This window comes from Camarhynchus parvulus, chromosome 2, assembly GCF_901933205.1.
Source record: "Camarhynchus parvulus chromosome 2, STF_HiC, whole genome shotgun sequence".
NCBI lineage: Eukaryota > Metazoa > Chordata > Aves > Passeriformes > Thraupidae > Camarhynchus > Camarhynchus parvulus.
This window is the reverse complement of record NC_044572.1, coordinates 33,945,613-33,962,816: the sequence shown is the minus strand read 5'-3', so window position 1 is coordinate 33,962,816 and position 17,204 is coordinate 33,945,613. Positions and strand designations below refer to the sequence as shown.

The following is a 17,204-nucleotide window of genomic DNA, read 5'->3' as shown; positions in this document are numbered from 1 at the left end:
GTTAGAATAATCAGGCGTTAATGATTTAAAGATTGTGACTTTGGATGGGGTTTTTAAAAGCTGTAATGAACAATATTTTTTTATTCGAAAAAATATGTCCTGGCATGCCCGTGTCCCTTCCCTGCTCTCCATCCGCTATAGGGAAACGCTGCTATGCACTCCCTCTTCTAAAGACAAAAAGTCTCCGGTGTGGCAGTAAACCAGAGGCTTCTGAGCAATTCAGTACAAAGTAGATACAGAGGTGTCAACAAGTCTTTGTTCTGTTCAGCATTTATTTTCCTGCTTGTTGAACTGTAACTATTAGAAACTGCACGGTGAAATTCGTCTTAAGCAACATTTTAACCTTTTTTTTTTTTTTAACAAGCACGACAACAATATGGGTGAGAGGTTGTTAGAACGTGTCGTTATTATCGGTTTTGATGTTGCTATTTTTGTTGCTATTAAGTTTTATTCCGACATGGTAACAAATTATGGCAGTGTATTTTTTGGGCTATTTTAAAACAGAATGAAATAAATAATGTCGGTTTTGGAAGAAACCACTATCCAGCTCCGTGCACGTGTTTTGTTTTTTTTTTTAATTTAGGGTTACAGAAATCCAAGCAAAAGCAATTATGCTACCTTCTTCTGAAATATCTTCTGGATAGGAGACGGGTGGATGACTTTGTGAAAGAAATACTCTTTAAGAAGGAAGAGTGACCAGTGTGAAGGACACACACAAATGTAAAGATCGGAGATGGAGAAAGAAACACAAAACCCGACAAATTAAATAATTACTTAAAAAATAAATTTTAAAAATAATAAAAGAAGACACAGCAAGGAGAAGGCAATGAGAGAACCGAAGGCTGAAGTGCAAAGGAAGTGAAATCGCCTTTGCTCCAATTTACAGACTGGTGATTGTCTGAAGGAGTTGTGCTCCCTGTCACCTCTAATCTCTTCCCTTGGCGGCTTGTTAGCGTTTGGCACGGGGTCTTTGCTCGCGGAGCATTGTACATTCGATATTCAAAAACCCTCTTTACATATACATCACTTGCTAATTTTGTCAGTGTATGCACATTTCAGCGACTGATAATAGGACATTGTTATTTAAAGGACAAATAATAGCTCTGACCCATAAAGAGGCAGGAGCTCGTATTTTTCCCCTGCCAGTTCCAGTCTGCCTCTTAAAAATAAAAATTGGAATGAACGAGGAAATGAAATGCTGGATTTCTGCTCACAACGAAGGACGAGACAAGGGAGGGTAAAGAACGCAATTAAACTACGAAAGTAATGTACAGAATGACAGGTTTTCTTTATGGTAAAGCATTGTTATTTTCCATAGAGACAACTGGATAATACTGCCGAGTTGCAAACCGGAAACCTTTTGGGGTTTGTTTTTGTTGTTTGCTTGTTGTTTTTATTTTCTGAACACTGAGGGATTACATCTTTGCTTTCTTCATGCGCACAAGCCGTTTCGTTATCAAGATAGTGTTTCTTTCAAGTATTTCAGATTTTCCTTCTCCGCCTCATAGATATGTGCATAAGGTTTGTTGTGATCTGCAGAACCTCCAGCCCTTGGGAAGAAGTCTATCCACGGAAAAGAAAGTCCCAGCACATTTCTGTATGTGGCTGGCTGGACCATGTTTCATTCGAGTTAATTTTCTTCCTCTTTCGTGCCTAAATTCCTTCTCAGAGAGAAATCACTAGCAATTCTTTCCTTCTTTCTTTTATTTTCGCCCCCTTGGAATGTAAATCCTTTTAAGACTGAGCTATTTTTAGTCTCTTTTCTTCTTTTTTTTTTCTTTTTTTTCGTTTTTTTTTTTCTGTGGGTGTCGGCGGCTGAGGAGAGAATACGATTAAATAAACATGGGCTGTAGGTACATTAACTCGAAGAGAAGTCCGGGAAAGGGATGAGTGTTTAATAACCCTGAGACAAAGGTTTATCTCGTTAAAGGTACTTCTTCTCTCTGGTCCATGGAAACTGAGGTGGCTTTGCTCAGCACAGAGGGCGTGAAAGTGAGAAAGGAGTCAGTCCTGGTTGTGGCCGAACACGTAAAGTCTGATCCGGAGGGTCTCTGCGCCAGCCCGTTGGACTGGCCGCTGTGGCATGCCAGGCAGGAGCAGGGGCTGCCCCCGGCGCTGCTGAGTCCATGAGTTGGGGCAGGGTAGAGAGAGGGATGTCTGAAGGCGCACAGCAGTTCTGGTCTCGGGTACGGGTGGGAGAGAACCCTGAAGGTGTCCAGAGGCCTCAGTGGGGTACTGAAGGGGGTGGCGGCAGAGGCCGATGTGGCGCCGATGCCCATGTGGGAGTAATAGGGCAGGGGCAGGTGGGACGGGAATGGGTACGGCAGGTTCCCGGTGGCTGCCGCGTGGCTCATCATGTACGTATAAAACGCCGGATCGGCCGGGTGAGGCCAGGTCATGGCCAGGCGCTGCCGCTTGTCCTTCATCCTGCGGTTCTGGAACCAAACCTGCGGACAGAGGAGAGGCGAGAGCCGTCACCCGCCGCCGCTCTCCGCCTGGCCGCCGGCCCGGCCCTGCTCCCAGGGCGGCGCGGCGGACGTGGGTCTGCCGGAGAGCGGAGACCGGCGCCAGCTTTCCCTCCTAGAGGGACTTGTCATCACGTACAGAGGGATCAGTTAAGCCCCTATAAAAATCTACAGGGGGACCCAGAGGAGCAGCCCTTTCAGGGTGCTTGTTTTCCTCTTTGCTTGTTAGGGCTTGTCCTGCTCACCCCCCGTCCCTGGGTTCCGGCCAGCCGGGCGGCTCTGCCTCATTGCTGCCCTTTCGCATCCACAACTACCTGGGATTGTTGCTATGGGGTTTATTTTCATGTGCAAATGCTTTGGAAAAGGCCAAGCAAAGCGAGATCGAAACAAGATCTGCTCCTGGCTTTCTCTTCCCTCCCCCAAGAGCTGAGCGAGATTTGGACTGAACCGAAGGGAGGATTAAAAATAATCTGCTAGGGAGAGGGCAGATTAGCGGCGCTGGCAGGGATGGCTCCGGGAGCCATGTCCCATCTCCCGCATTGCTGCAGGGTGCGGGCAGGGCCAGGAAAGGGGCGGGAGGCGGGGGGAGCTGAGAGGGAGGGTTATGCTGGCGAAGTGCTTTCCCGAGTTTTGCGAGGAAGTTTGGCCATACAGATTTATATCGTGCTAATTGGAAACATGTCCGAGCTGCGTGTACCTTGATGGTGGTTTCTGGCAGATTTAGAGCAGCCGCCAGCTCACATCTCCGGGGCCTGGACACGTAATTCTCCCGGTAAAACTCCTTCTCCAGCCGGGCGATCTGCTCGCGGGTGAAGGCGGTGCGGTAGCGGCGCATCTGGTCGCTGGCGCTGCAGGCCAGCGAGCCCTGGGAGCCGCCGCTGCCTCCGCTGCCCTTGGGGTGATCCCCCCCGCCGCTGGGGCTGCCGGCCAGCGCCTCGGAGCACGGCCCTGCGTGGGGAGCCCGGAGCAACGACACACGCTCGGAGGCGGGTGGGCACACAGGGATGCTCGCCGTCCGCCTCCCCAGCGAACCCACCTCGGCCCCCCATTCCACCCCATTTCGCATTTCCGTGCCTGGCCCGGTGTACTGAGGGTATTGGGGTACTGACATCCAAGAAGGACCGGGGAGGAGGGCAGCGAGGAAGGGAATGAAACACTACCTGAGGGTTTGAGAGGGGCTTATTCACTCTGGCTGGGAGGCTACCTGTCCCCCGCTCTCCCCGACACACACCTCCTGCAACGGCGGTGTCTGCTCTCTGAGCCTCACACTCGCTTCCCTCACCGGGAAACCGGAGCGCCGCAGCATCCCCCGACCCTGAGTGTCCGGAAAAGGCAGGTGTGCCTGCCATCCGTGTAGCACGGCTCCGCTGCTCCTGCCTCCAGGACAGCAGGGACCCAGGAGTGGAGCGGCCAGCAGACAGGTTCTGTTCTCTCTGAGGGGAAGATGAGGCCTTAGGGATCTCCGCTCAGCCTCCAAAGAACAGGATGGGATGTTTTCAACGAGCCTCTAAGGGATGAGGGAGGACAGGCAGCGCTTTCCACGCTTCCCGGCTTCTTGAAGTGATTGAGGAACGGGGAGGGGGGAGAAGTGGGTTGTTGTCAGGGTAGGGACGTCTTTGCCGGGCTGGGAAGGTGGGAATAGGGAGTGGGGAGTGGGGGCAGGGGGGAAAGGGGCCTGTCCGCTGCCTTTGCTTTCAAATGCAACTCTCCCTCATTGTGCCCGAGACCAAAGGCAATTAATTCATTGGGACCATTTCCGAGCTGGCGCCACCGAGACATAGAAGTGACAAGGTAATTTGGACCTCTCTGGTTTTTTTTTTTTTTTTTTTTTTTTAACCCAACGTGCAAACAAGGCCCTCACTACCGCACTTGGGGCTGACATGAGTCGGCGAGAGATTTTACAGTCTTTATGGGCGCTTCCGCACTCGCCCGGGCACATTTCACCCTGCAAAACCACAAACAGCTCTTGGCCAGAAAACCCGTTTGATCTTACCCCCACACACACACATACAAAAAAAAAAAACCCCGCCAGTGTGGAGGATCGTAAGGGATTTCCTGAAGTATGCACTGTCTAGGCAATGGGGAAGAATAAAAATAAAATAGAGCAGATTGAAGAGGAGAGTGCGTGGTTGTCCCGGCCAAAAAGATCCTACGGGACAAGCCGCAGACCTGACGCATCCACGATGGGAAGCCTGGCTCCCCTCCAGGGACGCGGGGGCTGCCCGGTGTCGTGTCCTCTGACTCCCGAACAAGTCTCCCGGTGGCAGGGAGGTGAGCAATCAGTCAGGAAAGGGATCACACACGTGCACACACACACACCCCCGATTTCTTTGCCCCTCGCTCAGCTGGCATGGGGAAAATCCCCTCCGGCAGCCCCCCCCGCCCCACCAGTGCTGCCACCCAGCCCCGGAGCGGACGTGGGGCTGGAGGCATGGGAAGGAGTTGGGTACCTTTGCTGTGCTGGTACTCGGCGCTCCCCGTGGCGCAGTCCGGGGTGCAGCTCACCTCGATTTCCTCATAGAAATCCGACTCGGTGTCCGAGCTGCTCTGCTGCCCTTTGCTGGAGGGGAGCTCCGGGACGGGGGGCTGCTGTCCGGCCGAAAGCAGTGCTGCCGCCGCCGAGCGGCTCTCCGGCACGGTCCCTGTCCCTGGCAGCACCTCCACGTCCTCTTCGTCTTCTCCTCCGCCACCTCCTCCTCCTCCTCTCTCCCGGGACGACAAGGGGCCAGGTCTGGGGCTGATGCAGTTCCGATGGATCATCTTCTCCTGCGGCTCCGCAGCGGGGCTCCCCACTGCTTCGGACAAATTAGGCACCCTCTTGCCAACTAGAGCGCCAAGAGTAGTCCCCTCCAGGAACATCACCATCTCTTTCCTGGTTTCCATTGTGGCTTTGCTTAAGGGAGGGGAGAAAAAAATCCAGATCTCTTCCCCCCCCACCCTGCTGCTCCCGCCCCAGCCTTGTACAAACCCAGCAACCCTCTCCTGCCAATGCAGAGGAGCCAGCGGTGAGATAGGGTGACCTTGTGATGCGAGCGCTCCACTCCGCTATGCTGCTCTGGGAGGGATCACCATTGCCCTCTTCTTTCTAAGCTGTCATCCTCAATGGTGCAGTCGTCATTACAGTACCACCGGTGACGCCACACATTGATTGCCAGTGGATAAATAGAAACGTCTGCCATTGGGAAGATGAAAGGAAGAGCCGGAGCGAATGGGCTAAATGCGTGATGCACCAGGTGTAGGAGCCTGAGATGGAGAGGGAAGTGTGAAAAAGAGATGCATATGGAGCTGCAAAGATGTTGTAACATGCGGAGAGAGTTCCGCGGGGGGAAGCCTTGCCTGACAATTAAATAGCCCTTTGACTGCTTTAAGCCACAACCTTGATGTAGAATTGAGGCGAAGATCCTTAGCTGCATCCTGGAAGTGAGAAGATACGTACTCAAGCCTCTTCCTTGGATGCATTATTTATTGCTGGCAATCAGCTTCCGCCTAACTGCATATATAAGGCTTCTAAGAATCCTTTGCAAACTTGAGGATAAAGAAATGCGCTGCTGACATTTGAATGTAAAAATGGCTTTGATTTCTTGCTCTGGGTCAATATCGGTTCCTATCGGTATAATTGTCATTGCTTTCTGTTTACTGAGCTTAAAATGTTAGTTTACCATTTGGAAATGCGGTTATATATTTATTGCTTTTTACATATGAAAAGATAAAACTACTTCACTTGTAACTGTAGTTATTCCGGCTGTCTGCCGTTTATCGTTTGTTCTTATTTTTTTTTCATTTGCTTTTCCCATTTTTCCATTATTCTTGCGCTTTTATCAGGGTTTCATGTCTCCTTTGCTTTCTTCTTTTTAACTATTTGTTTTGCACAAATTATTATCTACTTTCGGTGCAGGGGGGTAGGGAGGGGATGAAGAAGGTCTGCCAAGAGTAATTCAGGCTCAGAAAAATGCAAGTTATCAAGGCCAGAGCTTATGCTAGCTAGCAGATGTTGTTGAAACAGACATGACAAGGGCAACAATTTGGACAGCACTTGTCTGAAAATAAGGGACCTTGTACCATAAATACGTGGCACGTGTAATCTTTTTGGCATGTTATGATATTTCTAATGAATGTGGTAAGGATCTCATCTTTAGTCAACATTGCCTCACATGGGTAATGTCATTTTTCGCCATCTGTCGTAACTAGTTTGTTCTAAATTTTTTTTTCTCGGAGCGTTATTGGCTAGTCAGGATACAGAAAACATTCAACCAATTACAATCCCAACCCGGTAAGGAATTTACTGGCATATCTGAGGTGACGTCGCTCCGGTGGGAAACAGGCAGCGCAATAGGAAACATGCTGTGATTTTCCGTCTAGCCCTGCGAGCAGGATGCAGAGAGACAAACAAACAAACAAGCAAACAAGCAAACAAGATTCCCAGTCTGCTGGATGCATGGATTAAGGAGTGCTCCTAGCAATAAGCATACTGTTTTCAGGGATAAACCACGAGTTTTTACAGGGCTGTAGCCACCATTATCCCTTTCTCCCTGTATATACACGCACATATTTTTCCATGCAAATGCACATCATGCACATAACACACTCTGGACTGCGCTGCTTTCCACCACACGTTGTGAAGCATGCACTGCTCCAAAGCTTGAAAAATTATGGGAAACTCATTGATAAATTCCGTCTCCCTTTTCTCCCCTGCCAGCCTCTAGATTGACGTGTGCCCTGTGAGGACCTGCCGCCCATCCCTGCCGCAGCCGAGCTCGGCTCTGCGGGCTGTGTGAGCGTGGAGTCGGGGAAGCAGGACCAGGTCCGAGGGGTGGATGGATGGATGGATGGATGGATGGATGGATGGATGGATGGATGGATGGATGGATGGATGGATGGATGGATGGATGGATGGATGGATAAGGCAATCCGTCTCCGGGGCTGAGCAGAGCACTGAAGGGCAGCGCTGATCCCTCTGAGCAGAGCGGTGCGGACCGGAGCTGTGGAGCAAGGCCAGACCAGGCGAGGCGGGGGTGCTCGGGCAGCGCTTTTCCCGTGTCGCTCTGGTGCCGCTTTCCACGGCTGGCGGCGTCATTTTTGCGCTTTGTTGGAGTAAGCAGGGGATCTATGTTCGTGTTCTTGGCACCTCTGCGGGAAGTGGGAATGTTCAGCCTGCCCCTGGGTCCACGGCAGCCCCAGATTCCCGAGAAAGCTGACTTCCAGCCTCTTTCCTAGCTCGGCCAAGCAGCCCAGTGGGAGGAACCTGGCTGGTATCTGTGGCGGACAGGGAGGATTTCCGCATCACAACGAGTTTGGTGGTAGTAAGAAGAGGGATATTCATGTCTGTTTCCAAATTAGACAGTAATCAGGAGCTGAATTCTGAGTGCAAGGGAGTGCTCCCAGAGTGGGCGATGGAAACGGTTGTGGGGAAGTTAATGGGAAATCCTCTCTCTGCCAGACCAGAGCCCTGGGGATGATTCCTGTGGATTATGCTGGCCGATCCCCAGGAATTTTATCATCTTCGTTTACGAGTCACCGCTGCCTCCTTCCTCAGCCCCTTCTTAATGCATTCCCACCAAGAAGCCACCCGTCTTGTACCCCGAGTGGGAGGTTTTGTTGAGCCCGAGACGATGGTCATTGCCACGGAAGCCTTGACGCAGCCCGCAGCAGCGCAGGGTGTGGAACACCCCGCACGGACAGACGGATGCCCCCCACACATACACATGCTTTAATTTGCTAAGGGTAAACACAGAGAATTAAAGGCCCGAGTGGAATCTAAGAACGGGGGGGAAAGGAAAAAAAAAAGAGCACTGGAAGTTTTGGGGTCAATTTAGATTGGATTGGTTAAGGCTTCTTAAAATGTCTGTTTTTCCATCCCCCAGGAAAAGTAGCGCCCCAAGAGCCCCTCACACGCCAACGAGGAGGTGTCGCGGCGTGGTGGAGCGAGGAGCCCCGTCCAGCTCTCTGCCGCCTCACCGGGAATGCGGGGTCCGGCGCACTGCCTTCTGTCTAGTGTTTCTCTCAGATCTGTCATGCTCGATTTGGAAGGAGACTCCCTCATTTGGGATTAATTTCCAGGCAGATTGGAAAGTGTATCCCTATGGGTGTGGGTGGGGTTTTTTTTCTGCGCGTTCCAGACTGAGATTTAATACCTATTCGCTAGGTCACAGCCAGGATGCCATAAACATGCTCAAAACTTTTCAAACTTATTTATTTCTCCGAGTTCGCAGCTCTCCTTGCTGGTATATGGCCAAGGGGGGTCAGGACACCGAATCCCGCTTTAATGCTGTCTGAAATGTAGCCCCGCATACAAAAAACAAACGAAACGCACACACACCCTTCCCAAAACGAGGAAGTAATAGAAGGACATTAAAAGATTGCCAGAGTGATATGCTCATAAATCAGGCATTTTCCTTGAAAGTGCTAAGCCTGCAGGAGAAAAGGCTCATCACACCCTCCTTCCCTGCGGAGTATTTATTTTTCTTAGCCGGTCAACAGGGTGTCAATAACTTTTGACCGATACTGCCCAATTAAGACTGGGAACCCACGATCATTTTCTCTAAAAAAAACCTTAAGTCTTGTCGTCTTTAGAAAAGGAAGAAAGTTTTGACATACTGCTGAACGATTTAGTGCCGCAAAAAGTGATACCTACTTCAAATGGGTGACCAAACCAGAAAACCTATTTTTAAATTTTTAATGGGTAGTGTTAACAATAATGGCGTAATTATCACTGTTTTATTAAGGCTATTTTTTACGACATGATTAGAGGTGGAAGCTTTGGAGAGAAGAGAATAATAGGCACATTATTCTTGTGTGTAAAGACAAGCTGGTACAATGACAGCACGTAACACGTAAGTGGCGTTGAGGAAAGAGAGGACAGAGCCGTGAGTGGGATGTGCCCAGGAAAGCATGTAATGGTATTTACAGGATCCGATCCAGGACACATTTCTGCCTCCCTGTACCTATGAATGCCGGATCCCGGCACCTCTGCGGAGGGCATCCGTCTGTTCTGGAAGGATTATTTTGGGGTTTTGTTTTTAACTGTTGGCTGTCTGAAGCAACGCCTCATTGTCACCGCATGAGGTTCTGGAGATATTTACTTTGTTAGACCAAAACCTAGGGGAAGAGGGAGTGGGGAGAGGAGGGGGTGGAAAGTGCACGATTCCCTCTTATAGGACATTCAGGACAAGTTTTACCGTGGAAACTAAATCTGTTGCTTTACTGATGACAGTGAATAAATCGTGAGGAATCTGGGCTTTCGATTTCAATTCCTATCTCTCCCAGACTCGTCGAGAGCCATAAAGCTGCGGCAGTCTTTTAATGATAGGATGAGCAGTAGAAACATGATCTGCGTGGCAAACTCCCTGATTTGAAAACAAAAGGGTATTTACGGAGTGAATTTAATTCGGAGGAAGGCACAGGTAAATGAAAATCGACAGTATTTCAGTGCTTCTCGTGACTAGACTTTTTTTTCCTTAAAGATTTGATTTAACGAGAACTGAGCTAGCAGCCCTTCGTGCTGTGCATTTTCGCGATTTCCCCACCGCGGGTGACGGCGTCGCCTGAGACCTGGCGCGCCGAAGTATCTCTTACAGAAACACTGAGCAGTTTCTGCGGGTGCTCCAAGGAGGAGCTGGAATGGGGGATGTGGCATTATCAGGAGAAAACCGCAGGAATGCCAGAGACGAACACACATTCTTTCACCGCATTTAGTATTTTGTTGTCCTGCTTTATTAAAACAAACTGGAGGCCCAGAAGGGGCCGAGAGGAGCGGCGCTGCCTGCCGGGATGCCGCCCCGCAAGCTGCCCGCCCTCCCGTCGAGGGCCGGTATCCCACCGCCGGATACACCCAGCTATTTCTCCCTTTGTCGCCCCCAGGCAGTCGGCAATGTCCCGTAGGGACGGTCTCCGGACCCTTCCCTGAAGGAAATGGTTGAAACGAGGGGCGTTTGCAGTGCACTGTGTCTGCTGTAAGGAAGCGGCGCATGGCCAGAGCCAGGAGCTCTCTGCGCCCTCTTGCAGCCCTGTCGCTCCCCAGCGTTAGGCCTGGTTCTGTTCCAGATAGGCCAAACCATGGTAGTTTTACTGTGATGAAGATGTTTTTATACAGAGCCTCATGAACAACTGCACAGAGGGGCATAGGTGTGGTTCAGAGCATTGGAGACTGACGCCAAGAGGTGGAAATTCTGCCTAGAGAAAATGGTTGGAAAAGCCCTAGCTCATATACTGGATCCTGGGGACCCTTTTCATCCCTGGGGAGGGTGTGAGAAATCCCCAAGGAAAGTTGCTTTGGAGACAAGGGTATCCAAGGGGTACAGGATCTGCTGGGACCTCTCACCACTAGGGAAATGCCAGAAGAGGGTATCTTACTCCAGAGACCCAACAGTGTGTCTCTTGTAATGAAAGGGTGATTTCCTCCTAGATTTGAAAAGGAGCACATTTGACCCCATGGGAACAGGCATGTTGCCTCTTGTCTTCTCTTTACACACGTCATGAGACTCTGTTTAGAATGACAAGGAACAGAAAGCTGTATGCAAGACAAACAAATTAAAAAGAGGAAAAGAAGAACAAAAAATAAAGGGAAGGAATGGAAAGGGAGCATAAAGAGAAGGGGAAGGGGAAGGAAAGGGAGAAGAGGTAGGGGCAAGGGAAGGGGAGAGGAAAGAAAAAGGAAACACCAGCCATGTAGAGCAGGCATCTCAATGGAAATTCTCTCACTCCTCACTGAATCTGAGTGTCCTAAAAAATAGCAGTTGCACAGATGCAAAATGCTGGTTCAATTATGGGGCATGACTGTCTCATTCAAACTCTCCCCAAAAGAAACATATATGAAACCTCAAACAGGGGAATGGAAGGCATGCTGAATGAAAATTTTACATAGTTTTAACAATGAAGAGTGGAATGTTAACCCCTTAACTTCTTGTTCCACTTTCAAAAAATTTCATCTACAGTTAGCCAAGCTGAGATGGCATCATCTGTTCTCACACCGCATCTTTAACAGCAGGTTTGGCTGCCTAGTTTATTTTTGGCTTGTACCTCTGTGCATGGCCCCCAGAATGAGAATATGAATCCACAGGCTGGACTTGTCCCACAAAAACAAAACCTCCACCCTGACTCTCTGAGCAGGGGCCAAGTGCTTCAGCACCACTACCTGAGGGAAATGCCCAGGTTTGCACTCTGGGTACTGGATCCCCAGTGCCTGACCATTTTCTGTCCATCCCCCACCTGTGAAATCCATGATCCCCTGGACAAGGACAGAGAAAAGGTGAGCATGGAGCAGCAGGCAATGTGCACTGAGCAAAGCTGGTGACCTTGATGAGCTGTGCTGATGGGGATCCTTCTCCTTTGGCCCATTGCTTCTCTCTGCACTCTCAAAGCACAGCTCTGGGCACCCCATGTGCGTCATGTGAGAGAGCAATCAGGGCAAAAGCAGAGATGTAGAAAACTTTCTTAGAAAGTCATGGGCCTCTGCCAGAGAGTTCATCCCAGGAACATGTAGGAAATTCTGAGTTTGTCTAAAAAACTTATACCAAAGAAAATAAAAACATTGGAAGCAGAAAATTTATTATCCGTTCCTCCCATTTCTTGATGCATATTTAAGAACACGGGTTTTTTGCTGACTACTGACTGACTTCTGATCCCATTTATCAGTATCAATAGGTTCCAATAAACATTTCAGCTGAGCATTTTGGTCATTGAGGACCAGAAATGGTGAAAGGATTAAGTGGTCAATGAAGCAACCTGAGTTACCCACCGCTGTAACAGAGCAGCATTAACCCCTTGATACACATGTAGCAGCAATGCCGAATGTCACCTCGCCTGTCCTCTCTTCGCCCGGGCACAGAGGCACGGTGCCAGGTGTGTTTGCACTCATTGCCTAGGAGGGCTTGTCTTTCAGGCCTCCTGCCTGCAAGGCTGAGCTGAAGGAGGTAAAATCTTTCCTCATACGGATCCCGAGGTGGGCCCGACCTTGACCATGTTGCTTTCAGAATCTCAGAGAAAACTGTGGCCCGCAAGGGCGCCCAGTGTGATGGGTTTCTCCCCAGGTGATCGCACGGTACGCCCGGCATGCAGGATGGGTGGGCTGGTCCATGGATAAAGGCACTGCAGCCGCAGGAGGCTGGGAGAGCATCACCATTCTGCTGGGAGCAGGGGGCGTACCGATATTGCATGGAGACAAAAATCTGGCCGTGTTCGTGTGATTGCCTGTTGTGTTGCCTGAGAACTGCCGTGAGAAAAGATAACATTAGAAGCCAAGCCCAAGTGTCCGGGCTTAGCTGTTCGCAAAAGAGGAAGCGAGTACTGGGAAGACCCGGCAGAGAAAGGCAGGAGCTTGTTCGTCATGCAGGACAGCAGTAGGGCACGGAGTGAGCGCGGTGGAGGCTGCAGCAGGTGGCCATGGCACACACACACACACATGGCCTGCTCACTCCAGGCCTTCCCTGCGCTGCCTGGCCCGCACTCTGCGGCTCTGCTTCCCGGCCGGCTTGTTGCACGCTCCTTTAGGAGCTGATCCCGAAGTCCCAGGCAAGTCTCATCGAGAAAGAAGGCGAGAAGGGGACACGACAGAGCCCCGGGGGAGGACGGCGTCCCTGCCTTTCCCGGCCGGCTCAGGCCTGCGCACGGCCTCCCGTTCCCGCCGGCCGCATCCGTCCTCCCCGCAGGGCCAGCCGCGGCATCTCCCCCTTCCTCCCTCCCTCCCTCCCTCCCTCCCTCCCACCCTCGCAGACGGCGGTCCCTGGCTGTGATCACCGCGGCCCTACACTAACTGCTGTCTTCTTGCGCCCCCCACTGCTGATGGGCCGCAGAGATGAAAGGAGACAAGCCAGACCGCTCGCCCTCTCTCTCGCCTCCGGTTTTTTCTTTCTTTTTCTTTTTTTTTTTTTTCCCTTATGCCACGAATGAGTAAATGAGGAGCAAGAAGACCAGGCAGTTCTTTCGACGGCTCCCTCCCGCCCTGGGTGCCGGAGAGGAGGTTACCCCCGCCTTCCTCCCGCGGGCAGGGAGGAACCCACCGGCGCAGCAGCCGGGTGGCACCAGCGCCGCCCCGCTCCTACCCTGCCGAGGGCACGGCTCCGCAGCCCGCGGCTAATTCGCTGGTTCTTGCAGAAGCTACGTCATCCTCACCATCGGCGTCCCTCGAGGTCAAGAGCATTTTGCCCAGACTAACTTAAAACTCTCGGGAAACATGCCCAGGGAGAGAAGCCGCTGCTGCAGGCATAACAGGCGAGGAACTCAAACAGGTCCTGCTAGGGCGGTGCCCGGGGAAATCGCGGCGCATGGCAGCAGCTTGGCCGGAGCTGCTTGCTACTCTCTGCTGCTCTCGGAGGGTCCCCGGAAAACCAACCTCTGTCACAAGCAGTCAAGGGTTTAGATGTCTGGAGCCAGAATACAACGAAATAAGTATGCCTCTTTGCTTTAATCGCGTTCGTTGACTTCTTCTAGGACATTTTATGCTCTCCCCGTTTAGATCCCTGGTGCGTGCCATATGGCACATCCTACCCCATATGTACACACATAGATATACACGAACACATATTCATGGCATATCTGCTTCTGTTCTTCCTTCCCTTGTTCCTCCATTGAAATCCAGTTTCAAAGAAACTGCTCAAATCCAGAAAGACTGCATCTATGCGCCGGTATATGCATGTCTTTTACTGTGGATACACGGTAACCTGTAGGGGTTTGTCATTCTCAGTCCACAAAACTCGTTTTGAATGCTTTTGGTCTTGCTGCCAACCAGCATAAAAAAAAAAATTAATAATCAAAGCATATGGAAGAAATCCCACGGGCTGCTCCTTTCTCATTTAGCACCTTCCTGCGATATTTCTAGCCCCGTAGGAAACAGGAATGACTGCTGGAGGAACGTCCTTCCTTGGACAGCACTGAGATGGGATGATTCCGTAGGGAAAACTTCGAAACACCTTTATATTTGAGGGTTATTCTCAAATATAAAGGGGGTTGGTCTCCCTCTATAGCTCTTCCCTCTAGAAGAGGACCACGGGATTCAGCCCCCATCCATGTTCGGGGAGAGTGAACGGCAAGCCCGGAGCCCTCAGGAAGTGGGATGCTCCCCCGGGTGCTGGGGCGATCCGAGGGAGGAAGGGCGATGGGACCCCCAGGGGTGGGGGTGACATTTCAGACACTGCAGTTCTTCAGCAAAATCCCAGCCTGTCCTATGGAATTGGTGTTTTTCTCGAAAAAAAGGGCAAAAGGGCAAAAAAGGCAAAAATGAAGAGGAGAGGAGAGGAGAGGAGAGGAGAGGAGAGGAGAGGAGAGGAGAGGAGAGGAGAGGAGAGGAGAGGAGAGGAGAGGAGAGGAGAGGAGAGGAGAGGAGAGGAGAGAAGAGGAGAGGAGAGGAGAGGAGAGGAGAGGAGAGGAGAGGAGAGGAGAGGAGGAGAGGAGAGGAGAGGAGAGGAGAGGAGAGGAGAGGAGAGGAGAGGAGAGGAGAGGAGAGGAGAGGAGAGGAGAGGAGAAAGAAAAGAAAAGAAGGAGAAAAAAGAAGAGGAAGAAAAAAGAAAAGAAAAGAAAAGAAAAGAAAAGAAAAGAAAAGAAAAGAAAAGAAAAGAAAAGAAAAGAAAAGAAAAGAAAAGAAAAGAAAAGAAAAGAAAAGAAAAGAAAAGAAAAGAAAAGAAAAGAAAAGAAAAGAAAAGAAAAGAAAAGAAAAGAAAAGAAAAGAAAAGAAAAGAAAAGAGAAAAGAGAAAAAGCCCTCAGTACTCGGAGACAAGCAGCAGAACAAAATGTTGCAAGGGAAACGTTTCCTGGCATCCAGGCTGGGTACAGAAAAGTCACTGGAAAACGGATTAAAACTGAGAGCTTGTGCTCCAAATCACCCCCCAGCGTGGGGAAGGAACACGCCTGGGAATTACAGAGGGGAGAATCGACAGGTGGGATCTCGCAGTTCGCCCCTTCACGGGCGGCCTCATCCCGTCGTGTGTGGGTTTTGGACTAAGAGATCAAACCTCAAATCCATGTTGACCGAGCAGCAACGAGCTGCAGGCAGAGCGGGCTGAGCTCGCTGCTCGCGGTGCCCCGCAGGAAAACCCCTCCCGGAGCAGCGGGAAGGAGCCGCACGGCTTTGCGGGAGACGGGTTCATGTTAATTTCGTGCAGGTTATTATTCACCCAGCAGAGACAACCAGATCGTTCGGATCTTGCCCCCGGCCTCGAAACTGGCGGCGTGTAGGCAGGAGGGCGCAATTAAGCCCCTGCCGTGCTTTTTGCCCCCGGGCTCCTCACGAAACGCCCTGGGAAAGCGGCGCTGGCGGGCGAGGCGGGCTGAAGGCAGCGCCGCTGGCCCTGGCCGGGAAGGAGCGGGTGAGGAGCAGAGCCCACAGCATCTCGCGGCCCTTCCCTCCCCGCCTCGGGCACAGCACTACGGGGCCATCCTCTTTGAACCCTGGGCCTCATCCTCTAGGCAGCGAGGAAAGCAAACCAACTCTGCAGTGGCCTTTAGATGGGGAATGGTAGGGAGAAATCTCTGTCCTCAGCCCTTGCCCCCCTCTCACCCAGCTGTTTCTGGAGCTATTTCCTGCACCAGTCCCCCATCCCGGCATCCAAGGGAGGAAGTTCCTGGCTGCCCAGGGCCATATCTGTCCAAATAGCTAGTACTCCTAGTGTAGAAAAAAATATGCTGTTAATACAAATAAACCTATGAAGGTCCCATTCTCCTGAAGTTATAGGAGGAGCTCTGGGCAGGTACCTGGATTCAAAACCTTCCATCTCCCTTCAATGAGATGCATGACCTGCTTGGTTGGTCAGCAGCATCCTTTTGTCCCAGGAGCACCAAGGGCATTATTCCAAGGCCCAGGTTGGGCAGCTGGTCTCAGTACCCATTTGCCCAGAGTTTAGCCTACGTGGTCTCCACGGGATTTGGGTGTAGCAGCTGAAGTTACTTCTCCCTCCCAAAAGTCCTTCCCCAAATGCCAAAGACACTAAGCCAGAGCTGTTTTGATTTACACTGCCCAAGCAAAAGCTGATTTCCAGAACGCTGGTGGGGCTGGAAAAATTCCTGCCCTTGGGTTGGCGTTCCTGACCAGAGCACATAGTGGAGGTACCAAACCATGTGTCTGAGGTGGCTGCCACATGCAGCGCAGAGCAGAACCACCATCCTCCCATTTCATGTTTTTTTAAAGACAACATCACCGTGTGTGCTTGTATAAATCCTCAGTGATTTCACAGCTCCCCGTGGTAATATCACCAGGCTGACTCTTATGATTTCCTCCACGCCTGCACAGTTTTAGATTTATTGGTCTCTTACATACTCTTTCACAGAAATAAAAAGGGTGGGAGTGGAGAGGACTTGATTTCTGGCTGCTCTCTGAGGTTTCCATGCCAGATCCATCCAAGATCGAGGGCTTTGGAAATGTGGGTTTGTAAAACAACCCCTTAAATTACTGCACATGGGTTAGGAGGTTAGACACACACCCACACCCACACACTCACACGCACACATGCACATACAAAGTAATGTCTTACAAAGGGTTAAAATCTATTAAAGTAAATGCTGGAAAAAAGGAAATTAAAAAAAGACCCAAAGATCTTCTAAACCAAAAACTCTGAACACTCTTGAAAGAATCTTTGCATGGTAGATGCGTTAATGCCATCTAATAACCACTCCAGAACCTCATAGGTCAAAACTCTTCCAGCTCTAAGAGATTTGAATTTTGTGCAAATTAGGATGAAATCAAATGGGTATATCAGCATGAAAGCTGGACAGTGGAAGAGCAGCTGCTGAAAGGACCAAAGAGTCTGATTTTC

General features: G+C 50.7%; 1 protein-coding gene across 1 annotated transcript; it reads right to left on the bottom strand.

The window, feature by feature from the left end:
* Positions 1-1,916: 1,916 nt before the first annotated feature.
* On the bottom strand, positions 1,917-5,348 carry EVX1 (even-skipped homeobox 1). Its single transcript, XM_030943598.1, has 3 exons — positions 4,916-5,348; positions 3,163-3,413; positions 1,917-2,447 (listed from the first exon to the last, which is right to left on the bottom strand). Exons 1-3 carry the CDS (start codon positions 5,346-5,348, stop codon positions 1,917-1,919), a joined length of 1,215 nt encoding a protein of 404 aa, XP_030799458.1.
* Between the last annotated feature and the right edge of the window lie 11,856 nt (positions 5,349-17,204).